The sequence below is a fragment of the Doryrhamphus excisus genome, linkage group LG13 (assembly GCF_037039965.1).
Source record: "Doryrhamphus excisus strain RoL-2023G ecotype Guam linkage group LG13, RoL_Dexc_Guam_v1.1, whole genome shotgun sequence".
NCBI classification, from domain to species: domain Eukaryota; kingdom Metazoa; phylum Chordata; class Actinopteri; order Syngnathiformes; family Syngnathidae; genus Doryrhamphus; species Doryrhamphus excisus.
The window spans coordinates 819,396-844,518 of record NC_136369.1 but is presented as its reverse complement, the minus strand read 5'-3'; the positions used below and the strand labels follow the sequence as shown (position 1 = coordinate 844,518).

The following is a 25,123-nucleotide window of genomic DNA, read 5'->3' as shown; positions in this document are numbered from 1 at the left end:
CGTTAGGATGGGATCAATCTACCTGTCGGCTTGTCCACATCAAATATCATCACATGACTACTGGCACATCTCTACCGTTTCTCTACCATGTCTTCTAAAGATATAAAAAGAGGCAAAAAGAGGCAAGGTAATGGGACGCACCTATTCCACCCAGAAAGGCCGCCATTAAGACTCCCAAACCTCCAACAAGGGTTCATGGTTTCTGTCCATGTTGTCAGCGTGTACTAACGGGTACATTCACGCTAACGTTGTACTTCCAGTACTTTGAAGACAGCAGTTCATGGTTTCTGTCCGTGTTGTCAGCATGTACTAACGGGTACATTCACGCTAATGTTGTACTTCCAGTACTTTGAAGACAGCAGTTCATGGTTTCTGTCCATGTTGTCAGCGTGTACTAACGGGTACATTCACGCTAACGTTGTACTTCCAGTACTTTGAAGACAGCAGTTCATGGTTCTGTCCATGTTGTCAGCGTGTACTAACGGGTACATTCACGCTAACATTGTACTTCCAGTACTTTGAAGACAGCAGTTCAGGGTTCTGTCCATGTTGTCAGCGTGTACTAACGGGTACATTCACGCTAACGTTGTACTTCCAGTACTTTGAAGACAGCAGCAGTGCAGCAGCTCCAAAGCCTGGCGTTACCTTTGGCTAGTTGCTACGCTAGCTGGCTAGTTCTTGGGTGCAACAATGCTAATAAGAAGAATAACCACGGGCTAGCTTGGCTAACATGCAGGTCACATGATGCAAACGGAAGGTTTCTTCACAAGGCTTTATCGGCGGAATAGGTGCGTCCCGGCGCGTGCGTTCTTAGCCGCCTCCTTTTAGCCAAACAGAAAGACCTGTTCGGGTCTCAAGGATTCCTTCCTGTATTTAGGAGGAACTGAGATCCTGAGTCTTGTCTGCTTCCTCTTCTGCTTCCTCGTCTGCTTCCGCGTCTGGTTCCTCTTCTGTTCCTCGTCTGCTTCCTCGTCTGAATGACCTTTTCTTTGTTGCAATGTGACACCGTCATTCCAAGCAGTGTTCCACAAGCTGTGGTCTGGGTGCCATGTGGAGGACTTTGGCCTGCAGTACCGGCTCCGAGTCCGACTGCGACCCGGCCAAGAGGCCCACGCCCGCCCGGCGCTGTTACCTGCGACCGTGCTCCATGTGGCGAATTGGTCGATGGAGCAAGGTGAGACCTGTCTTCTTTTCCTCCTCCTCTGGGTTGTTTGGACGCCACACGGTTTCGGGGAGGGAGCGGTAGTCCTGATCCATCGGTCTGCCTCCGGTCACTCGACGCTAAGGTCTGCTAGCCAACCACACCGACATTCTCGATGTAGCTTGGTTACAAGCCTTTCCTTTTCTCCAACATTGATGGCACCTCTTACCGTCCCGTGCAACTCACGTGTACTCCAACCCCGAAATCTGTTAAAATGGTCCTGGTCAGCGCTACGCTTTGTTGACTGTCGGACCAGTTCCCTCTGGCACGCGGGCGTAATACGTACGCTGGCAGCGATATACCAATTGGAGAAGTATACCGTACAGGCATACAGTATTATTATTATTATTATTATTATTATTATTATTGTTGTTGTTGTTGTTATTATTATTATTATTGGCAGTTATAAACCAATCAGAGAAGTTGCGCTAATACGTAGCGTGCGTAAGCTAAAGGTCCTCCAGGGCTGTAAAACAACATGGCGGCCGTCTGTCCGCCACCGTGAACCAGCGAGTGAAGCCAATGAACCGGGACCTTGCCATCATTCCGGGCGGGCGAAGGAAAGACGTCCTACGGTCGGACATCGGTGTAAAGTAGCGAGCGGCGTAGAGCGATGGAAGAAAGAGGGCGAACACGGCGGCGGCGCCGGGCGAGTTCCGGGGCCGAGGTATCCGCTCTAAGCGTCGTTGGGGTTCGGAAGCCGGCATCACGGCGGAACAGCCACCTGCCAACGAGGCCGACTCCGACAATGATGAGAGGGAACCCGCCATGTTGGATGGCCACATTGCCCAGCTCTACAGTCCAGATAGAGAAGACGAGGACTTTGATGAGTTGCTGGGAGAAGATGAGTCAGTACTACGGTGCGTGTATTCTTCAAAAGTATTACTATATTATGTAATATTCAATAGTAGAAGCCTCAACTCCCCCTTCCTTATGTTTAGCACCTTCTGCCTGATGATGAGGAAGATCCAAGGCCTGCTTAGAGGGCCAGATGGGACTGGTTTGCGTGTTCAGGTCTTCGGTCTTCAACAGGCGATGGGAATGTTATGGAAGAAAGCCGTGGTGAGATGGAAGTTTCAGTATCACGTCATTCGTGTCTCTTTGCAGTGCTCCAAGAACTGCGGCGTTAGTCTGAAGTCTCGGGAGGTCCAGTGCTTTGACATGCGGGATCAAAGACCTCTACGACCTTTCCACTGTCGGGCGACGTCCGTCAGGCCGCTGAGCCAAGCGCCCTGTCGCCTTCCGCCCTGCGTCGACTGGTACGCCTCATCCTGGGGGCAGGTGAGCATCACCGCCGTGGAAACGCCCAGTTTGGCGTGTTGCTGCACGGACGCCATGACCCACCGATCGAGGCGTGGGGGCGCCAGCGTCGTCCCTTCGTTCTGCCACGGCATTTGAACCCTCGTCCTGCCTGCTCGGAGGCCAGGGACGAGGAAGACAATACATGTCATTGATCGTGTGAGCCATTCATGTGTTAGCGTCCCAGCCTAGGTTCCACCGGGCAAGGCATCTTGTCACCTTTGGATCCGGCCGGACGCCCCTAGCTAATAGCGTCGTGTTCGAACCCTTCAGCTGTACTCATCGGTTGTTTGTGCTGTGCTCAGTGTTCAGAGGTTTGCGGAGGAGGGGGGCAACAGCGTATGGTCACCTGCCCAGAAGAGGGCCGATGTGACCTGGACCTCCAGCCCAGCAACATCCGGCGCTGCAACACGCAACCTTGTGCTCAGTGGCTCACGGGCTCCTGGGGACAGGTACGTATGTTTGGGACTTAGAGGACTTAGAGGACTTAGAGGACGACGTACACGCCGCCACGGTCTGGTATGCTATGCTAACCTGCTTCTTTTCTGTATGCTATGCTAACCTGCTATTTTTCTGGTATGCTATGCTAACCTGCTTCTTTTCTGTATGCTATGCTAACCTGCTATTTTTCTGGTATGCTATGCTAACCTACTTCTTTTCTGTATGCTATGCTAACCTGCTTCTTTTCTGGTATGCTATGCTAACCTGCTTCTTTTCTGTATGCTATGCTAACCTGCTTCTTTTCTGGTATGCTATGCTAACCTACTTCTTTTCTGGTATGCTATGCTAACCTGCTTCTTTTCTGTATGCTATGCTAACCTGCTTCTTTTCTGGTATGCTATGCTAACCTGCTTCTTTTCTGGTATGCTATGCTAACCTACTTCTTTTCTGGTATGCTATGCTAACCTACTTCTTTTCTGTATGCTATGCTAACCTGCTTCTTTTCTCGTATGCTATGCTAACCTGCTTCTTTTCTGTATGCTATGCTAACCTGCTTCTTTTCTGGTATGCTATGCTAACCTACTTCTTTTCTGGTATGCTATGCTAACCTGCTTCTTTTCTGTATGCTATGCTAACCTGCTTCTTTTCTGGTATGCTATGCTAACCTGCTTCTTTTCTGGTATGCTATGCTAACCTACTTCTTTTCTGGTATGCTATGCTAACCTACTTCTTTTCTGTATGCTATGCTAACCTGCTTCTTTTCTCGTATGCTATGCTAACCTGCTTCTTTTCTGGTATGCTATGCTAACCTACTTCTTTTCTGTATGCTATGCTAACCTGCTTCTTTTCTGTATGCTATGCTAACCTGCTTCTCTCACTTCTATCGGTGCGCTTCCTCTTTGACGACCAGCTCCTTTTCGGCGACTGACGAGCACGGAGAAAACTCTTGCATGGCGTCCGTGTGCTAAGCGTGTTCTATATTTCATATCAAACCAAACTTGTGAAGATTTTGACAAACGTGACGTTTATGAAATCCCGTTTCGTTATTTCAATTCTTGTTTCAGTGCTCCGTTTCGTGTGGCAGCGGAGTACGGCGCCGCCTCATCAAGTGTGTGGACACAAAGGCCGAGAAGGAGCAGGAAGTGGATGGAGCTCAGTGTGACCACCAGCCGCAGCCGCACGCCACGCAGCGCTGTCGCTTAGATGGCTGCCACAGCGCCCCCTCTGGTGAGGAAGCAGCATGCAATCCCATGAGAATGTTCCACACAGACACGATGCACTCACTACAGCCACGCTCTTTTCTCCGAGAGGCGGGGTCCACCCTGGACGGGGGGCCAGCCAATCACAGGCCACATATAAACAAACAACCCCCCCCCCCCCATTCAAATGTGAATTGAACCTTCAAATGTTTAGTCCAGCATTCTCACTTGTGCCCCCCCCCACAGGAGACGCTTGTCTCGGCAACCGTCTGTCATCTCGCTTCTGTCAGACCCTCCGCTGGTTAGGCCGTTGCCAGATGGCCAACGTCCGAGCACAGTGCTGCCGGACCTGCAGCCGCCACTGAGGCGGACATCTTGATTCCATCACGTCAGCCGAACCTCCACCTCCATCCTCCGTGTGGCGGGGTAGGGATGTAAATAATCACTTGGTAGATGAAAGCAGAATGTCTGAGGGACGTCTTGGCTTGGATGGCCCCCATCGAAGGCCCCCCAACAAAGGCCCCCCATCGAAGGCCCTCCAACAAAGGTCTCCCATCGAAGGCCCCCCAACAAAGGCCCCCCAACAAAGGCCCCCCATCGAAGGCCCGCTACAACGCGATATTTCCACAGCTGGACAAGCCACCATGAATATTTTGTGAGAGTTCCCCGAGGCCTGACCTCGGTCAAACATGTCCTACCCCTCCCCCCCAAAACAGATTCCCACCACACGACGTGAACAATAGACATTTGTTTCTGGATTGTTACTCATTTTTAATCTGGAAATGAAAGACTGAAACCCATCAGGACCAAACTATCTCAACATGGTGCTTGGGACCTCGCTGGCAGTCCAAACTGGGACGCATGGAACTAACGATCAGACCCCCCTTGTCCCTTCAGTCTCTGGCCTGGTATCACCAGAGGGACTTTTGTAGTACTTTGATTATTTCTACTCGTATTTAAGTCGTTGTGTTTTGTTTCTTGAGGCATCAAACCGGACCAGAAAGTCAGACTTCGGTCTACACTTTCTTAGGGGGCCGTGTCAGGCGCGGTCATAAAAGACGCCAAGATCATCACATTTGACAGATGTGCTTTTATTTAAGAGCGCACGGCGCGGTCACGTGACTTGTGCACGCCAGACGCAGACCCAAATAAAAACGGCGTCTAAGAGGTCAGGCGCGTCTGACCGCTGCTGCTTTCACCGCCGGGACACGCGTGTTTGCAAAGCTGATACTTGTAGGAGAACTTCTCGTCGCACGCGTTGCAGCTGAATGGTTTCTCGCCGGTGTGCGTCCGCATGTGCGTGACCAAACTGCTCTTGGCCGAGAATCTCTGACGGCAGACGGCGCAGGAAAAGGCTTTTTCTCCGCTGTGCGTCACCATGTGGATCCTCAGATGCTCCTTTTGAGTGAAGGTTTTCTGGCACACCGAGCAGGAGAACGGTCTCTCGCCGGTGTGGGTTCTCATGTGGTTCACCAGTTTGGACTGAAACCTGAAGCTGGCCTTGCAGACGGAGCAGGAGAAGGGTTTTTCTCCGGTGTGTATTCTCGTGTGCTCCTTCAAACTCATCTTCCTGGGGAATTTTTTACCGCAAAACGAGCATGCGAAGGGTTTCTCTCCGGTGTGCGACCTCATGTGTCTCAACAGAGACGAATGAACGCTGAAGCTCATGCTGCAGACGGAGCAGGTGAACGGTTTCTCACCGGTGTGCGTTCTCATGTGGTTCACAAACGTGGACTGAAATCTAAAGGTCATGTCGCACACGGAACAGGAAAAGGGTTTCTCTCCGGCGTGGACTTTTGTGTGCGCTATCCAATGTTCCCTCTGTGCGAATCTTTCGCTGCAGAAGGAGCAGGAAATGAGTTTCTCTCCCGTGTGACACCTCATGTGTCTTTGCAAGTTCTTCCTGTGGGCAAAGGCTTTGTGGCAATGGGAGCATTTAAAGCGTTTGTTGTCGTGACGTGACGCCATGCCCGCTTTCGAGTCTTCGTCGTCGGTGTCAGGGGAGCGCGACGTGGCGTCGTCGCCATCTGATAGTGGCGCCAAGAGGCTGTCTGCTTCTGATCTTCCCGTCTTCTCGCCTTGACTGTGATCCAGCGCTGAGCGCCGGGCTTCTACTTCGCCCTCTTCGCTCTTCACGACCACTCGAGTGACTGGAAATTTGCCCGGGTCAGCCTCCTCCTTCTCCTCTTTAATGCGGGGGGGCTGGCGCTCCTGCCGCTCAGGGGGAACATCTTCCTCACCGACGTCTGGAGGACACAAGAGGACCAACACACGTCATACTTAGGAGCTGTCAGTCAAACTGCCGTTATGGAATTGTGCCTCTGTTTTCGTCCACTGCAGCCTGGAAGCATGCCAGACCACGTGACGCTGCCAAACCATTATTTTTATTATTATTATTATTATTATTTTCTACCGTCTGGAACGGATCAATTGGATTGATATCATTTCCTATGGGAAACATTGCTTGGTTTTTCGTCAAATGAATGACGAAAACCGAGGCACCGCTGTACTATTGCGAAGCCAACAAACCCGCTCCCTGCGACTCCAATCGTGGCCTGAAGACGGCGTCCAGTAGTTGACGTTGTCGCTCGTTCTCCTCTTTTGTTCTAGAAAGTTCCTCCTCGTACTCTGCTATGGTTCTTTCCAACACTACAAATATTTCTTCAACAGCCGCAGTTAGTCGCTGATTCACCAACGCTCTCAGGATTTGGACCTGACACATTTTCACACGATCCCGACACTTGGCTGTTTTGTTGTTGCTAACTTCCGCGTCCCTTTTGTTTGCAGCTAGCATGCAAGGCTAGCTGGAGGAAGTGGGTTAACCCGCACGATTCGACTCCGGGGTTTCTACGGTCACGTGACATACACGGCGTATTATATGAACGACAACAACGAAACAGACTCCACGAAATGTGTCGAACGACAGTGTTGGTTAAACTGCCCCGACGCTCCGATGCTAGTGTCGTTGGGGGAAGTGACGTCATGCTGGACGGTTGCCTTCCTTTTCCGGCTTTGCGAGCATCCGTGAAGAAAATACGATTTCAGCGGGTTGGTAGGTGAGGGGGGGGGACACCTCGTTCGTTTTTGTCGTAAATATTCCCATATATTCATGCCTACCATTGATTGTGGGTACTTATTAAATGTAATGCAGTACGTAAAAATATATACACCGACGTCTCACTTCAAATTCCACATGAGAGCGCATAAACTGTTTTGTCCTAGTGGCGTTGCCGTACCACTTCCGGAAACCACCGAGTGACGGCTGTCGGAGGCAAGCTACCTTAAATGTTATCGTAAAGTTTGTCATTTGCCGTTTAGGAAACACGTGTTTGTCTTTATTTATCTAATAAGTAAATATCGTAGGGTTTTTGTAGCTCGCCTGGACCTCCTCAAGCTAACTTAGCTTGTTGCTAACAAAGAGACGCGGAAGTTAGCATCTCATGCTAAGTGTTGTTTGTATGCCGTCCATGGGCTGTTGAAGAAATATTTGTAGTGTTGGAAAGAACCATAGCAGAGTACGAGGAGGAACTTTCTAGAACAAAAGAGGAGAACGAGCGACAACGTCAACTACTGGACGCCGTTTTCAGGAAGCATCAGATGGAGTCACGGACGGCAGGTTTGTTCTCCTCCTCGTCTCTCATCTTGGATGCCTGACCGGATTCTGTCCTAAGAGCCTCTCGCCCAAAGGCGGCTGGGATAGGCTCCAGCATAGCTTGCCACCCTAGTGAGGATGAGGATGGATGGATGGATGTCATCATCATCATCATCATCCTTGGGAGGCCTAAATGTGTAACTATGACGGAAAAAATCCAAATAATGTCATTTTGCACATAAAGTTCTAGTTGATTGGAATAAAGTCCTGATATTACCAGAAGTGGGAAACATTTGGAAAATTGAAAAGACCAAAACAATTGTGATGAATGAAATAAGTCAAAATACTCAAAAAGGTTTATTGCAGAGAGAAGGTGGCCATTGTACGACCATATGATGACATGATGCTAACAGGCGTCTTCACAAGGCACAGGTGCTTTCTGAAGATACGGATGCCTTCGAGCGTAGCGGATGCCTTCGAGCGTAGCGGATGCCTTCGAGCGTAGCGGATTCTTTCGAGCGTATCCGCGTGTGTCCTTGCCGGAAACGTTTATTTATTTATTCTACAACCTTTTCCTCTGAAGTGTATCCTGATGTGGAGTCCCGTGCTTTTCCAAAGCGCTTGTGTTTGCGTCCTGCAGGAGTTCCCCCTGAGCGGCAGGAGTGGAGCTCCAGGCCGGAGGGGGGGGGGGCCCAGCCCCCCAGCATCAAAGAGGAGGGAGCGTGGACCCAGGAGGAGGCGGACATCGGCACGTTTCCTGTGATTTGTGTGATTGTGAAGAGCGAAGATGACGACGGGGACGCTCGGCGGTCGCAGGTCGATTGCAGTCCAAGCGAGGAGACGAGAAGATCAGAAGACGGCGACCTCGCCTCGCCGCCATCTGATGGCGACGACCGGGGAGGCCCCGAAGCCGATGGGATGCGTCACACGGACCGGGCGGACGTGAAATGCGAGCCAGCCTTTGACAGGAAGACGGCTCTGAAGCGACACGCGAGGGACCACGCGGGAGACCACGCGGGAGACGCCACATTCCGATGTTCGGCTTGTGGCGAGACGTTCACTCAAAGGGAAGATTGGACGGAGCACACGAGAAGACACGCGGGACCAAAAACCTTCTCTTGTTCGGTCTGCAACATGATGTTCAGTTTCCATTCCACGATGATGAGACACATGATCACGCACACGGGCGAGAAGGCCTTCACGTGCTCCGTCTGCGGTAAAGGTTTCTCTCGAAAGATGAATTTGATGACGCACACGAGGACGCACACCGGGGAAAAGCCCTTCACGTGTTCGGTCTGCAAGTCCAGCTTCAGGTTCCAGTCCACGTTGGTGAACCACATGAGGACGCACACGGGCGAGAAACCTTTCACCTGCTCCGTCTGCGACATGAGTTTCAGCGTCCATTCCTCGTGGTTCCGCCACACGAGAACCCACACCGGAGAGAAACCCTTCGTGTGCTCTGTTTGCGGCAAAGGCTTCACTCGGAAGGTGAATTTGAAGGAACACACAATAACGCACACGGGGGAAAAACCCTTCTCCTGCTCCGTCTGCAACTCCAGCTTTAGCTTTTATTCATCCATGCTGAGACACATGAGAACACACAGCGAGTAGAACGCTCGCCATGTTCCTCAGGTTCCTCATGTTCATCATGTTCCTCAGGTTCATCAGGTTCCTCATGTTCCTCATGTTCCTCATGTTCCTCAGGTTCCACAAAGGAATCAAAGTGTTCTCCTATGTGCCCTGCCACTCTGGATGTTTGCTCATTCATTGCTGTGTAATAAACGCCATCCTCCCCCAAACGGAAAGGTCTGCCTGAATGTGGTTTCTTCCAGCGTGGTCTGACCTGGATCCCCCGGGCCCATAGGCGCCTAAACCCGCTCGGGCTGCGTAGTCGCCGCAGAAGCCGAAAGGAGCCAACGGCAGAAGGTGGAAGGATGCTAGGCCGCCATCCCCAGTCATGCTCGCATGTGACATCTGACCTCCCGCAAGTCAAACGCCTCCCACCCCGGGAAGCTCTGCTTTTTGTGTAGTATTTTTCCAAATATTTTGATGCCATATATATATATATATATGGAGTTTATTCCTGTAAAATTGCTCCGTTTTTGTTTGAATTTTCTAGTTTTTCCTGGCAATTCTGACTTCATTCCCAGAATATTTTGACTTTATTCTGTTGGCGTTGTCCCTTTCTTGGCAAGCTAATGTTTTTGTTGTTTCTCATATTAGCTCTTCAAAACAAAGTCTTAGATTTCAGCTTCATGCTGTTCAATATTATTTTTATTAATATGCAATTTTTCTCCAATTGAGGATTTTTTTCTCCATATTTTGACTTTATTCTTCCAGCCGTGTCTCACTTGAAGGCATACGAGCAACACCTTTTTAAAAATACTGTTGCAATTTTTGGACAATTAGGTTGCAAAATAGTTATACACATTCCAAAAAGAATGTGAACATTTGGTAATAAAGTCATAACACTACAAGAAATAGAAAATGTAAATGCTGAAATATTTGGAAAATATTGCAAAAAGAGCTTTTCAGCCAAGATGGCCTCCCCAAGCTGACTGTTAGCAGCGTACCCGCATTTTTACCAAATAGCGTTCTTGCTACGAGTGGCGGCCATTGTATTCAAACTATGTAAAATGGAGCCAAGTTTGGGTAATAGGCAGTACAGTACCAACATAATAAAGTAGGACTAAAGCAGGTCAATTCGAAGAGAAAACGCCCCCCTGTGTATATTGTGTATTATATTGTCTATTATATTGTGTATTATATTGTGTCTTATATTGTCTATTATATTGTGTCTTATATTGTCTATTATATTGCGTATATCAATATTGTGCAGTCAGACCATAAACGTTTCTCAGATGAAATGACGATGAGCGGAAATGGACAAGACGAAGTTGGGAACTAAAAACAAAAAACATCCCAAAAGCTTCCCAAGTTCCAGCCACAAAAGAAGCGATACCACCAAGCCGCCGACAGGGGGCAGCGATGCGCGGCCTCGTCAGAGCAGACGAAGAAGAGTCGAGTACCGGACGGAAGGCGCAAAGCAGCAACGGCGACGGGTCGGTAAGAATCCAGCCGCCTTGAACGTCAAATCCAATTGTTGCGATCGCCATTATTCGTTTCTGTGTTCATTCGACAAAGACGAAACATCGCAGTTTAATCACAGTCTCCTCTCGGCGCACTTTGGGGCTCCTCCAGCTAGCTTAGCTCGTTAGCTGCTAACAGAGACGCGGAAGGCGGAAGTGTCGCGATTGTGTGAAAATGTGTAAAGTCCAAATGCTGAGAGCGTTGGTGAATCAGCGACTAACTGCGGCTGTTGAAGAAATATTTGTAGTGTTGGAAAGAACCATAGCAGAGTACGAGGAGGAACTTTCTAGAACAAAAGAGGAGAACGAGCGACAACGTCAACTACTGGACGCCGTTTTCAGGAAGCAGGAAGTTGTGTTGCACAGAGCAGGTTTGTACTACTTGATCTTGCATACTTAGACAGTATGTCACAAAAGTGAGTACACCCTTCACATTTCTGCAAATATTTTATTATATCTTTTCATGGGACACCACTGAAGAAATGAAACTTTGCTACAATGTAAAGTAGTCAGTGTACAGCTTTTATAACAGTGTAAATTTACTGTCCCCTCAAAATAACTCAATACACAGACCTTAATGTCTAAACTGCAGGCAACTAAAGTGAATACACCCCTAAGTGAAAACGTCCAAATTGGGCCCAATTAGCCATTTTGTTTCCCCAGTGTCATGTGACCCATGAGCGTTACAAGGTCTCAGGTGTGAATGGGGAGCATGTGTGTTAAATTTGGTTTTATCACTCTCACACTCTCCCATACTGGTCACTGGAAGTTTACCATGGCACCTCATGGCAAAGAACTCTCTGAGGATCTGAAAAAAAGAATTGCTGCGCTACACGAAGATGGCTTAGGCTACAAGAAGATTGCCAACTCTGAAACTGAGCAGCAGCACGGTGGCCAAGACCATACAGCGGTTTAACATCACAGGTTCCACCAGAACAGGCCTCGCCATGGTCGACCAAAGAAGTTGAGTGCACGTGCCCAGCGTCATATCCAGAGGTTGTCTTTGGAAAATAGACGCCCGAGTGCTGCCAGCATTGCTGCAGAGGTTGAAGGGATGGGTGGTCAACCTGTCAGTGCTCAGACCATACGTGGTCTGCATGGCTGTCATCCCAGAAAGAAGCCTCTTCTGAAGATGATGCATAAGAAAGCCCGCAAACAGTTTGCTGAAGATAAGCAGACTAAAGACATGGATTGGAACCATGTCCCGTGGTCTGATGAGACCAAGATGAGCTTATTTGGTTCAGATGGTGTCAAGCGTGTGTGGCGGAAACCAGGTGAGGAGTACAAAGACGAGTGTGTTTTACCTACAGTCAAACATGGTGGTGGGAGTGTCATGGTCTGCATGGGCTGCATGAGTGCTGCCGGCACTGGGGAGCTACAGTTCATTGAGGGAACCATGAATGCCAACATGTACTGTGACATCCCGAAGCAGAGCATGATCCCCTCCCTTGGGAAACTGGGCGGCAGGGCAGTATTCCAACATGACAACGCCCCCAAACGCACCTCCAAGACAACCACTGCTTTGCTAAAGAAGTTAAGGGTGAATGTGATGGACTGGCCAAGCATGTCTCCGGACCTAAATCCTATTGAGCATCTGTGGGGCATCCTCAAACTGAAGGTGAAGGAGCACAAGGTCTCTAACATCCACCAGCTCCGTGATGTCGTCATGGAGGAGTGGAAGAGGATTCCAGTGGCAACCTGTGAAGCTCTGGTGAACTCCATGCCCAAGAGGGTTAAGGCAGTGCTGGAAAATAATGGTGGCCACACAAAATATTGACACGTTTGGCCCCATTTGGACGTTTTCACTTAGGGGTGTATTCACTTTAGTTGCCTGCAGTTTAGACATTAAGGTCTGTGTATTGAGTTATTTTGAGGGGACAGTAAATTTACACTGTTATACAAGCTGTACACTGACTACTTTACATTGTAGCAAAGTTTCATTTCTTCAGTGGTGTCCCATGAAAAGATATAATAAAATATTTGCAGAAATGTGAAGGGTGTACTCACTTTTGTGACATACTGTACATACATATTTCTGTAGTATTTAGTTCTTCAGTTTGTGTGCAACGCATTCCCGTCTCTGTGTTGTTATGTCCTGCAGACGCCAGTGAAGATGTTCCCATTGAGCCGCAGCCCCCCCACATTAAAGAGGAGAAGGAGGAGCCGCAGCCCCCCCACATTAAAGAGGAGAAGGAGGAGCCGCAGCCCCCCCACATTAAAGAGGAAGAGGGAGGTCCCAGCATCGGCCAGGAGGAAGAGCGGCGAGGCTGGCTTCAGGACGCCGACGCCGCCAAGCTCCCGGCTGTCTTCGTGCAGGGAGCGCGTGAAGGTGATGAAGGCAGAGGTCAACGTGTCGAGAAGAAGGAGGCGGAGCTTCCAGGGGGCAGCTCAAGTCGACGCACGGGGACAGAAGCCGACAGCGACGGATCGGATAGCGACGACACGACGTCACAGTCCTCCGACGCTGACGGCGAAGACTGCGGCGTGGCTTGTTCCGGCCAAAAGAAACCCTTTCGCTGCTTTCAGTGCGGCAAACATTTCGATAAGAAGTTCAATCTGACGAGCCACATGAAACGCCACACGCCGGACCGCCACTTTCAGTGCTCCCAGTGCGGGAAGAAGTTTGTGGTCAACAACGACTTGAAGGTTCACATGAGGATCCACACGGGAGAGAAACCATACAGCTGCACAGTTTGTGGCAATAGGTTTTCTCAAAAGGGCACGTTGACCACGCACATGAGGAGGCACACCGGAGAGAAACCGTTTCTCTGCCTCTTCTGCGGTAGGAGGTTCCCCAGAAGGTACACTCTGATGAAACACATGCTGTTACACACCGGCTAGCCGCCCTCGCCGCCGCCACTGCAGCGTGACCTCCAACCTTTCAGGTCGTAGCGCCCAACTCTCGTGTCCGTGTTGGCTTCCTCAAAGAAATAAAGGAAAATGGAATATGTTTATGTTTACGAATGTACGGAAACAGTGATGCTGCTTTTTAACGTGCCCTGCCATTGGCCAGCCACCGGTCACCCAAAGTCAGCTGGGATAGGCTCCAGCGTACCCCCCCACCCTGGCGAGGCTGGAGCAGGGGTGTCTCAGGTGTCCGTGTGCACGTCTGTTCACATACGTGATGTTTACATGTTACACAGGATCTTCATCGCATTACGTAACCACCAGCTCACCGCTGGCCCCCCCTGCACACGCCGGCGCAACGCCACGGGTGTCCAAACTCGTAACGGTGAGGGCCCCCGAAGACCGGGGCCCGGAGCGTCTTGGACAGGGAGTCACTAAACGTTCCTCTCCTCATCCGGACTTCCTTATTCTGACTTTATTCCCATCCCAAGATGGCTTCTTCCCAACCGACCTTTTCTCATATCGGTTTTCATCCCAATCCTGGTCCGACTTGACCTTATTGCCGTAATATTTGACTGTCTTTGATTCTCCCAACATTTCTCCCTTTTCTTCCCAGACGATTCCAACCTTGTTCTTCTGAAAGCATCAAGCTTTGTCAGATGACGTCCGCTTCTGACTTCATTCTTGCGTTTTCATTTTTTTCATTTTTGCTGCCGTTTTTGGATTTCCTGTTAAAGACAATAAACAACTGTGTGCTGCAAATGGCCCTCAGGCTGCACGTTGGACACCCCAGTCCCCCGCCTTTGTCTTTGCTGGCATTTTTCATGAGCTGACGTGAAGAGATGGAAAAATCTTCTTCCTGTGTAGACCTTTCTGGTCTGCCTGAGGCTGGTCCCAATAAAAGGCCTCTCATAAGGTCCTGGGGTGACGGCAGCGCCCACCAGGAAAACACAGAAAGAATACCAACATTGGAACACATATATATATATATATATATATACACACATACATATCTATGCACACACAGATATATATACACATACGTGTATATATACATGCATGTATACATATACATATATTTACATGTATTTATATATGTATATATACACATACATATATACACATATGTATACATGCATATATATAGTACGTATATATATATAGTATGTATATACATTTATGTATATGTGTGTGTATATGTATATATGTATGTATATGTGTGTATGTATGTATACGTGTGTGTGTATATGAATGTTTCTGTATATATGTATATGTATGTATGTATGTATACGTGTGTGTGTATATGAATGTTTCTGTATATATGTATATGTATGTATACATGTATGTGTATATATGTATGTGTGTGTTTGTCTTTCTCTTTCAGCTATTCCCTTCAATGAGTATATATTGTATATACTTTATACGTATATAGGGATGTATCAGTGGCTGTAAAAAGTGTCGGTGAAAAGGTTAGGGATGCTGTAAAAAGTGTCGGTGAAAAGGTTACGGCGTATCGTTTTCAAACTATTCTGGAAAAAGACGCAGCGGTGCAGATTGCAGCCTTCCTCCACGGAAGGAACCCAACAGAGATCCCAAAACAGGTGTGGCCAGAAACGTTGTTTATTAGGATGAAAGGTTGCCCGGGTAACGACTCCTCCAAACGCATCACTCGTGTGTCTTCGTGTGTTGCACGAATGACGAGTGATAGCTAAAACTCATGTCGCACACTGAACACGTAAACGGTTTCTCTCCGGTGTGCAATCTGGCGTGTTCTCTCAACGTCGCCTTTTGAGAGAATCGTTGCTCGCAAACCGAGCAGGCGAAAGGTTTCTCTCCCGTATGCGTTCTCATGTGCTGGACCAACCCCGAACGAGCTCGAAACCGTGTTTGGCAGACAGGGCAGGAAAACGGTTTCTCTCCGGTGTGCGCCCTCGTGTGGGTCACCAAAGCCGAGCGGTGACTAAAATGAGCGTTGCAAACCGAGCAGGAAAAGGGTTTCTCTCCAGTGTGCCTTCTCGTGTGCCTCACCAACGCCGAGCGGTCGCTAAAACTCGTGTTGCAGACTGAGCAGGAAAAGGGTTTCTCTCCAGTGTGCCTTCTTGTGTGTTTCTTCAAGCTGCCCTTTTGAGAGAACCTCTGGCCGCACGCGGAGCAAATGAAAGGTTTTTCTCCCGTGTGCGTCCTCGTGTGCGTTACCAAATGTGCGTTCCGAGAGAATCCTTTGCCACAAACCGGACACGTGAAGGGCGGGGCGCTGTCGGCGTGACACGTCAGGTCGGCCTCGTCGGCGTCGCTATGGGGACCTGCGGGGGTGTTGACCTGCTGCGGAGCCGAGCTGCTGCTGGGAGGCTCCGCCCCTCTCTTCTCCTGGCTTTCACCGCCGTCTTCATCATCCTCACTCTTCACGACGACGCCAATCACCGACAACTCCTCCGGCGCTTCTTGCTCCTCCTGGCTGATGCTGGGGTCCTCCTCTTCCTCTTTAAGGTGGGGGGGCCGGGGCTCCTCGCCCTCCTCTTTGATGGGGGGGGGGCGTGGGGGAAGATCATCTTCACTGACTGGGGGCACAAGAACAAAGTCATTTTGAGCCACGCCCTTCAAACATCCACGTCACGTGGACAAAATGTACTGAAATGAAAGAAACTTAACGACCTTTGACCTGATCAGTTACGGGTTGTACAAGTGAAACTAAATTACTCTGTACAACTACTGCGTACTCTGTACAACTACTGCGTACTCTGTACACACGACAGCACGTGAGAGTAAAAGGTCAACAAACCTGCTCTGTGCTTCCTGAAGACGGCGTCCAGTAGTTGACGTTGTCGCTCGTTCTCCTCTTTTGTTCTAGAAAGTTCCTCCTCGTACTCTGCTATGGTTCTTTCCAACACTACAAATATTTCTTCAACAGCCGCAGTTAGTCGCTGATTCACCAACGCTCTCAGGATTTGGACCTGACACATTTTCACACGACACGACACTTTCCACTCACAGCCGATCCCGTTTGGTTTCGTGTCGACCACTTCCGCGTCTTTTGTTAGCGGCTAGCAAGCTAAGCTAGCCTGCCAGCCTACAAAGCGGCAATGAGGCAAGTTGTGTCCAAACAAGAAGGAACGATTGTTTCCTTCCTTACGCGGGATGCGGAGAAGAAAACGAGCAAAAACGGTGACAATCTGGTCGTTTTCCGAACTTTTTCCAATCCTTTCGGCGGGGTGAAATCGTGGTCCAAAATGTCGGCGGACGCATGCGCAGTCTGCGAGCAAGCTGAGCGAGCCCAAGAAGCGTCAAAGTTCAGTGAGAAGCGTTAATGCCGATACGAATAATTAATGTGTAGTTTTTTATCCGACATAAAAAGTACAAACGTTAAAATGTAAAAAGTAAGAGGCGGGCCGAATATGCAACATCGTCCGCTACCCCTTCCGTTGCCTTTCTTATTACTTCCGGCAAGAGACATTACAGTCTGATGCATTCCTGCCCCCTCAGGTGTGGAGGTGTCATTACACCCTTGGCTAGACTAGAAATTGACAGCAGCCATTTAGTGAAACTTGAACACAAAGGATGAATTGAAATAAAAGCAACTTCGCCTTTTTTTTACTTTTATTGTAGTGAAAGGGTGAACCCTCGCAACAATGACGTCACACATTCTCCTTGACGTTGTCAGACAAAGTCATGATGTGTGAAGTCCTGCGGCTTCATGGGTCAGCAGCACACTCGTGACTGTGGAGCTGGTGCTTGTAGGAGAAGGTTCAACTGAACACCTTCTGCCCGGTGTGAGATCTGGTGTGTCTTACAAACGTGGTTCGGTCAGAGAAGCTTCTAATGCACCTGGAGCAGGAATATGGTTTTTCTCCTGTGTGTCTCCTCATGTGTTTTTTCAAATACGGGTTTTCCACAAAGCGTTTACCACACACCGAGCAGGAAAAAGGTTTCTCCCCGGTGTGTCTTCTCGTGTGTTTTCAAATTTTCACTCCATACGAAACCCACACTGCAGAATGAACAGCAAAACGGTTTCTCTCCGGTGTGTCTCCTCGTGTGTGTTGTCAAATCTCCATTTCGTACAAAACCCATACCGCAGATGGAACAGGTGAACGGTTTCTCTCCAGTGTGGATCGTCATGTGGATCTTCAAATATTGACTTCGCACGAATCCTAAACCGCAAACCGAACACGAAAACGGCTGTGCGTCCTCGTGTGGATTGTCAAATTCGCATTCCGAGAGAATCTTTTACCGCAAAATGAACACATGAACGGTTTCTCTCCCGTGTGACCCTGCATGTGTCGCTTCAGACTGCAGCGGTGAAGGAAGCTCTTGTCACAGTGGTGGCATTTCAAGCGTGTGTTGTCAGGGTGACATGTCATATCAGCTGTAGAGTCTTCATCATCATCATCATCATCAGTGTCAGGAGAGTGTGACGTCGTGTGCTCACTATCTGATAGTGGAGCTAAGAGCTTGTCTGCTGGTGATCCTCCACAGTGGTCTCCATCAGCTTCTGTTGGAGGCTCCGCCTCTCTCTTCTCCTCACCTTCACCGTCGTCTTCATCATCTTCACTCTTCACAATGACACCGATCGCTGGGAACTCCTCCGGTCCTTCCGGATGCTCTCCCTCCTGGCTGATGCTGTGCTCCTCCTCTTCCTCCTTAAGGTGGGGGGGCCGAGACACCTCCCGTTCCATCCTGGAGCTCCAGTCCAGCTGTTCAGAGGGAAGATCTTGGCCGACGTCTGCAGGTCACATGACGACAAAGACGTTGACGATGTGTGATAAGAACAATATGTCCGAGTAAAGATAACAGCGTGTACAATAAAACACCCAGTTGCGTTTTTAACGATAATATCGTCATATTGATCGTCACGAGGAGCCGACATTAAAATGACCTTCAGGTAGAGAACATTTGAACAAAGAGTTAAATGATGAAATGTAAAGTTAGTAAGAATAGGAACGAAGCAGACCGGTTCTGTCTTCCAAACACCGATACCTCTTGAAGTCGACCTCTTCGATCGTTCTCCTCTTTTGTGGGCGAAAGCAGCGATGCGTCTTTCACTTCCGGGTCTCGTGTTAGCAGCAGCTAGCAAGCTAAACTAGTCCGGCTAGTTAATAAAGTCAAATTATGGCGGGGAGGTAACAATCTCGTCGTCTTGCTGACATTTTGCAATAGTTTCGTTGCAACCTTTACTGAAACATGACCGTAGTACGAAATGACTGACGCATGCGCGTTGTGTTGGTATCGTCACCGTCTGTGAGTCGCTAGCAAGCTAGGCTAGCCCGAGAAGCTTCACACCGTCACCGGCTTATCCCGACTTCCGGAAGAATTAACGATGTGTATTTGGCGACACTAAAGACAAAACTGGAAAGGCGGAAGTGAGATAATAACACGACCTCAAAGACGTCACCGTCTGTGAACCGCTCTTATTTATTACTTCCGGTAAAACACAGCTAGTACCTTCTAGCGCGTTACCGCCTCCTTGTGGTGGGCGGATAGATCCAACTATCGATCCCAATATCGATCCCAATGTAAACAAGGGATGTTCAAGCACTCTGTCACCGACCTTTATTGCAGTGAAATGGGAGAAGCCATGAACAAGATCATGTGACACACAAGATGGCGACCGCATTACACAGCGCGTGGTGATGACGTTAGGTTCTTCAGGTGTACGTGGAGTGGTGCGGCTTCATCCGCCGCCGCCGCTCTGGCCGCCGCCGCTCTGGCCACCGCCGCTCTGGCCGCCACACGTGTGGTTGTTGAGCTGGTACTTGTAAGAGAACCTTTCCGGGCACGCTCCGCAACTCCACACCTTCTCCCCCGTGTGGATCCTCGTGTGTCTGACCAGCGCCGACTGCTCCGAATAGCTTTTTTTGCAGACTGAACAGGAGTACAAGTTCTCATCCGTGTGCTTTCTCATGTGTCTGTTCAAATATTGGCCTTCCACAAAACTCTTACCGCACACCGAACAGGAGAAGGGTTTCTCTCCGGTGTGCCGTCTCATGTGTGTTTTCAAAGTGTGACTCCGTACGAAACCCATGCCGCACACCGAACAGGAGAAAGGTTTCTCTCCATTGTGTCTCCTCATGTGTGTCTTCAAAATGTCACTGCGTACAAAACCTACGCCACAGATGGTGCAGCAGAACGGTTTCTCTCCGGTGTGTCTCCTCGTGTGTGTTGTCAAATCTCCGTTTCGTACGAAACCGGCACCACAGATGGAACAGGTGAACGGTTTCTCTCCGGTGTGTATCGTCATGTGGATCTTCAAATGCTGACTTCGCACGAATCCTAAACCGCACACCGAACACGAAAACGGCTGCTCTCCGGTGTGCGTCCTCGTGTGGATTGTCAAATCGGAATTCCGAGAGAATCTTTTACCGCAATCTGAGCATGCAAACGGTTTCTCTCCCGTGTGGCTCCGCATGTGTCGCTTCAGACTGCAGCGGTGAAGGAAGCTCTTGTCGCAGTGGTGGCATTTCAAGCGTGTGTTGTCAGGGTGACATGTCATATCAGCTGTAGAGTCTTCATCATCATCATCATCAGTGTCAGGAGAGTGTGACGTCGTGTGCTCACTATCTGATAGTGGAGCTAAGAGCTTGTCTGCTGGTGATCCTCCACAGTGGTCTCCATCAGCTTCTGTTGGAGGCTCCGCCTCTCTCTTCTCCTCACCTTCACCGTCGTCTTCATCATCTTCACCCTTCACAATGACACCGATCACTGGGAACTCCTCCCCCTCCTGGCTGATGCTGTGCTCCTCCTCTTCCTCTTTAATGTGGGGGGGGCAGGGCTCCTCCTCTTCCTCTTTAACGTGGGGGTGCTGGGACTCCATCTCTCCCCCTTGAACAGACAGAAACGGAAGGCCCCGTGTTCACACTCGATAGCGCTGCACAGACTTACACTAAATAAACATGAGCTAACATGTGAAACCTTCATGAGAGAGGAGGGCACGCCCATATAAGGAAGTCACACGGCCAGCGTTCAGAACCGTCCCAAATACACAAACCTGATGACCTGACCCACCAGAATATGACGTTCTACCTCCATTGTAGGTCAGAAGCATGGAGAAATACATCCCTCTTCCTCGCTTCCTTCTTCAGCTTTTTCTATGTATGTCATAACCCCCCCCCCCGGGGGATCGGGGGGATCAGTAAATGCCGCACGTTGAATTGTGATCTGTCAATCAATAAAAAATCCTTACTATTGATATAAAGAGGCTGTGGCTGCTCTTCTTCCTCCTTCATGTGGGGGGGTCCTGGCTCCTCCCCTTCCTCTTTAACGTGGGGGGGCCATTCGGGGGGAAGATCCTCCGCTCTGACATCTGCAGGACACAAAAAGCCTCCTATTATGTTGATGATGATTATGATGGAAGATGAAGAAGAGTTTTTTTTCAACAAGGCGATCTGGTCCTCACGAGGAGCCGCCATTTTATGACCTGCAGGCGGACAACCTCTAGTCCGAGTGCTGACATCAAATCTCAAGTTAGTAAACACGTCGGAGTAATAATGAAGCAAACCTGCTCGCTGCTTCCTGACAAATGCGTCCAGTCGTCGACGTTCTCCTTCGTTCTCCTCTTTTGTCGGACGAAGCACCTCCTCGTACTCCGCCATCCTTCTTTCACACACTTGATCTCTTACTCGTCTCTTTGTTAGCAGCTAACAAGCTAAGCTAGCCCGAGAAGCTTCACAGTGACGATTAGACGATTGTTATTCTTAGCAGTAGCTAACAAAGTAGGGAACCAGCGTGGGAACAACCTCGCCGCCTTGCTAACTTTTTTGAAACCGCGTCGTTGCTAAAACAGTAGCGCTAAATGACGACAGACGCATGCGCAGTAGGCATTGAGAACCTTCGTCTTTGTTAGCAGCTTGCAAGCTAAGCTAGACCGAGAAGCTTCAAAATTGACTGAGATTAGTTTATCCTGTCGTAAAAAACTAATATCGTGTAGTTTGTTCCGCGACACACAAAAGCACGCACCTAAAAACGAATAATTGACACGGACTTGGATCCTGTGAGGCTTTTTAATGCACTACTTCCGGTAACGCTAGTTACCCTACACAGCCGGTACATTGTAGCGCACCAGCGCCTCCTTCAGGCGTGGAGGTGTCATTACGGCCTGAACCAAGTGGAGAAATTGAGCCGCCATCTAAAGCGGTGCTCCTCAAACAAACTCGACAGCTGAGAGGACGAACTGACCGGTGGCTCCTCCTGCTCACTCGTTGCTCAGGGAGGAGACGAGGAGATGAGGAGATCCTCACTGATGTCTGCAGGACACAAGAAGACAAACACATGCTTTGGAAAAAGCAGAGTTACGGAATATTGGGGCTCCAAATATGAATAATATCCATCCATCCATCATCCATCCATCTCTATCCTCACCATCCATCCATCCACCCATCTGTATCCTCAACATCCACCCATCCATCCATCCTCATAGGTTGACAGGGCTATGCTAGAGCAGCCTTGGGATGAGAAGGAACTAGCGCAGACTTAACTGCCCTGCTAGCTAACGTTTCCCTTCTTTTGTTGGCTACTTCCGGTAACACACGGTAGGCGCATTGTGCTGCATGACTGCCTCCCTCAGGTGTGGCGGTGCCATCACAGCCCCTACCAATAAAGTGTGCGGTGAAGGCTAACGCCCTGAGCGCCGCTTCAGCCTCGCTTATTGGCTGAAGTTTCCAATTGGACAGATTAAAAGGAGCGAGCCAGTTATTTTCTACTTTTATTCCATCTCAAGGACGGCCTACGAACACCAAACGTGAGCCGATGTCAGACGGCCTCATTTAGCGCCGCCGCTGTCACCATCACACAGGTGACCGCTGCAGCCCTTGTAGATTTCCCCACAAGCGTTGCAGCTCAGCACTTTGTCACCAGCGTGAGTCCTCATGTGCTTGACTAGCGCGCTTTGGTCGCTGAAGCTTTTGTTGCAGCCGGAGCACACGAAAGGTTTCTTTCCCGCGTGCGAGCTCATGTGTTTCTTCAAATCTCCGTTCCGTAGAAAACCTGCACCGCAGACCGAGCAGGGGAAAGGTTTCACTCCGGTGTGTGTCGTGGTGTGTATTTTCAAATGCTGATTGCGCACAAAACGCATACCACACACAGAGCAGGAAAAGGGTTTCTCTCCGGTGTGCGTTCTTGTGTGCGTCGTCAGGTGTACCTTCTGAGAGAACTGCCGACCGCAAACTGAGCACAGGAACGGTTTCTCTCCCGTGTGACATCGCATGTGTCTTTTCCGATTGCTGCGGTCGTTGAAAGTCTTGTCGCACTGCGAGCACTTGAAGCGTGAGCCGTCGGTGTGACCCGTCGCCGCGGCTTTGGAGTCTTCATCATCAGTGTCAGAAGAGCGCGACGTCGTGTCGTCGCTATCTGATAGCGGAGCTAAGAGCTTGTCTGCTGGTGATCCTCCACAGTGGTCTCCATCAGCTTCTGTTGTCATGTGTTGACTTGAGCTGCTGCTTGGAGGCTCCGCCTCTCTCTTCTCCTCGCCTTCGCCGCCGTCTTCATCATCTTCACTCTTCACAATGACATGAACGGATGGCAGCTTGGCATCTTCGGCCTCCTCCTCCTCCTCCTTGATCTGTTGGACGTCTGGGGACACCAGATGATTGTTTCAGTCTTTTTGATTATTTGTAATATATGTCATATGTTAGTGATATATTTCATTCCTTATGAAAGTCATTTGGTTTACACTTTTCAGTCATTCATTCATTGATTTACCTTAAGTAACCTTAAGTAAGTAACTTCTTCGTATTTGTTTGTTTGCCACTTGTATTTATTATTAACAATTTTTAATGTTTTTTAATATATATTGTAAGTATTTCATACACTTCAATCATTTTATTAAATGTATTTTTTCAGTATTATTTTACACTTTGTTGAGTCGTTTTAGTGATATTTATTTAACCAAGCAAATGTGTATTTTTTGTAATCGCCCGTCATCTTTTGAAAGTGAATATAAGCGATTCCATGTCCAAAGTACATTTTTGAGGAATGAACCAAGGCCTTTGGTCAAGGAAATGAAGACGAACATAGCCGCATGAATTATTAATACTAATATAAAACACTCACTCGACTGTACAAGGAGGAAAATGACAAATATGTTGCTCAAGCGCACATCAGAAATAGGTCCGACACCAGCTGTACATGACCTATTTGACGGGCTAAAAATAACCACTCCAGTCGCCTGTCATGCATCAATCACAGCTTTGAAACGAAGACGACAGGTCGTTGGTGTGACCAACCTGGAGGCTTGGTGAAAACGGCGGCCAGTAGTCGCTCGTTCTCCTCTTTTGTTCGAGAAAGTTCCTCCTCGTACTCTGCTATGGTTCTTTCCAACACTACAAATATTTCCTCAACAGCCGCAGTTAGTCGCTGATTCACCAACGCTCTCAGCATTTGGACTTTACACATTTTCACACGACAGCAGCCGACTAACTTCCGAGTCCCTTTGTTAGCAGCTAGCAAGCTAAGCTAGCACGAGAAGCTTCGATTTTCGCTGAGTTTATCCTGATGAGAAAAGTTAGTGTGCGCTCCGTTATGCGACAAAAATATGTACATTACGAGGAAGACATCGTGTTGTTTGATTGAGGCAAAAACACGGCTTTAATCAGACGATCTCGCTACATTCTTCTCCTTGACCTATTTCCGGTTTCCGGCAGACTTGGCGGGTCAGTCATCCTGTGTATTACCGCCTCCCTCAGGAGTGGAGGCGTCATTACAACCCGGACCAGCATTTCGGTCATGAACGTCGCACACCGGGCACGCAAATCACTTGTTTGTTTCTTTCGGCTTTTTTCCTGATTACTTTTTGATCGGCGTACTGATTTTTTGGCTTGAGCCCTTTAAATTCCGGATGAATACCGACGATGCTTACTAGTGGAGATTCGAAGCCAAGGCGCTCCAAAGTCCAGAACGCTAACCACTACGCCACGGCGGGCTCGGGCACACAAATCACTTAATATGTTAAAAGAGAGGTAAAAATGATCATTTTTAAATTTCATTTAATAGCTTAAATAGCATTTCACATTATTACAAACAAGAACACAACTTTATTTAAAGTTAAAATAATGTCATTGGGGCGGCACGGCGGTCTAGTGGTTAGCGCGCAGACCTCACAGCTAGGAGACCAGGGTTCAATTCCCACCCTCGGCCATCTCTGTGTGGAGTTTTCATGTTCTCCCCGTGCATGCGTGGGTTTTCTCCGGGTACTCCGGTTTCCTCCCACATTCCAAAAACATGCTAGGTTAATTAGCCACTCCAAATTGTCCATAGGTATGAATGTGAGTGTGAATGGTTGTTTGTCTATATGTGCCCTGTGATTGGCTGGCCACCAGTCCAGGGTGTACCCCGCCTCTCGCCCGAAGACATCTGGGATAGGCTCCAGCACCCCCGCGACCCTCGTGAGGAAAAAGCGGTACAAAATGAATGAATGAATAACGCCATTGAAAATATATTTAGGTATTTTTTACATTAAAATAAGAATAAT

The 25,123-nt window shown here is 49.0% G+C and overlaps 4 protein-coding genes across 6 annotated transcripts in view; 2 read left to right on the top strand and 2 right to left on the bottom strand.

The window, feature by feature from the left end:
• adamts7 (a disintegrin-like and metallopeptidase (reprolysin type) with thrombospondin type 1 motif, 7) overlaps nt 1–6,735 on the top strand; it is a 33,512-nt gene extending 26,777 nt beyond the window's left edge. The window contains exons 20-24 of the mRNA XM_058089711.2: nt 1,022–1,174; nt 2,309–2,482; nt 2,806–2,952; nt 4,006–4,168; nt 4,387–6,735. Of these exons, the coding sequence (XP_057945694.2) occupies nt 1,022–1,174; nt 2,309–2,482; nt 2,806–2,952; nt 4,006–4,168; nt 4,387–4,505 (756 nt within the window). The 3' untranslated portion in view covers nt 4,506–6,735. The remainder of the gene's footprint in view (nt 1–1,021; nt 1,175–2,308; nt 2,483–2,805; nt 2,953–4,005; nt 4,169–4,386) is intronic.
• LOC131139715 (uncharacterized) lies at nt 4,879–21,555 on the bottom strand. Its single transcript, XM_078795829.1, is given in 21 exon segments — nt 4,879–6,386; nt 6,670–6,940; nt 8,302–8,489; nt 8,602–8,774; nt 8,819–9,297; nt 9,353–9,431; nt 9,576–9,669; nt 11,566–11,629; nt 11,690–11,947; nt 13,036–13,194; nt 13,545–13,629; nt 15,338–16,226; nt 16,448–16,709; nt 17,424–17,613; nt 17,615–17,843; nt 17,846–18,385; nt 18,640–18,742; nt 18,832–18,836; nt 19,342–20,481; nt 20,843–20,962; nt 21,158–21,555. Coding segments are annotated over 21 exon segments (6,507 nt in total). The 5' UTR covers nt 21,252–21,555; the 3' UTR covers nt 4,879–5,301.
• Nucleotides 10,728–14,704, top strand: LOC131139748 (uncharacterized). The gene is made up of 2 exons (XM_058089624.2): nt 10,728–11,192; nt 12,923–14,704. Exons 1-2 carry the CDS (start codon nt 10,997–10,999, stop codon nt 13,660–13,662), a joined length of 936 nt encoding a protein of 311 aa, XP_057945607.2. The 5' UTR covers nt 10,728–10,996; the 3' UTR covers nt 13,663–14,704.
• A 78-nt stretch (nt 21,556–21,633) lies between the features above and the next one.
• On the bottom strand, nt 21,634–24,602 carry LOC131139746 (uncharacterized). Of its 3 annotated transcripts, none has more exons than XM_078795607.1 (3): nt 23,880–24,602; nt 22,796–23,226; nt 21,634–21,902 (listed from the first exon to the last, which is right to left on the bottom strand). In XM_078795607.1, the coding sequence occupies exons 1-3, from the start codon at nt 24,046–24,048 to the stop codon at nt 21,687–21,689; spliced, it is 816 nt and encodes a 271-aa protein (XP_078651733.1). In that variant the 5' UTR covers nt 24,049–24,602; the 3' UTR covers nt 21,634–21,686. The 3 variants fall into 3 exon arrangements, with proteins under 3 accessions (XP_078651733.1, XP_057945605.2, XP_078651734.1); XM_078795608.1 differs by lacking the exon at nt 21,634–21,902 and adding an exon at nt 22,472–22,641; XM_058089622.2 differs by lacking the exon at nt 21,634–21,902 and having other exon boundaries at nt 22,353–23,226.
• Nucleotides 24,603–25,123: the final 521 nt, after the last annotated feature.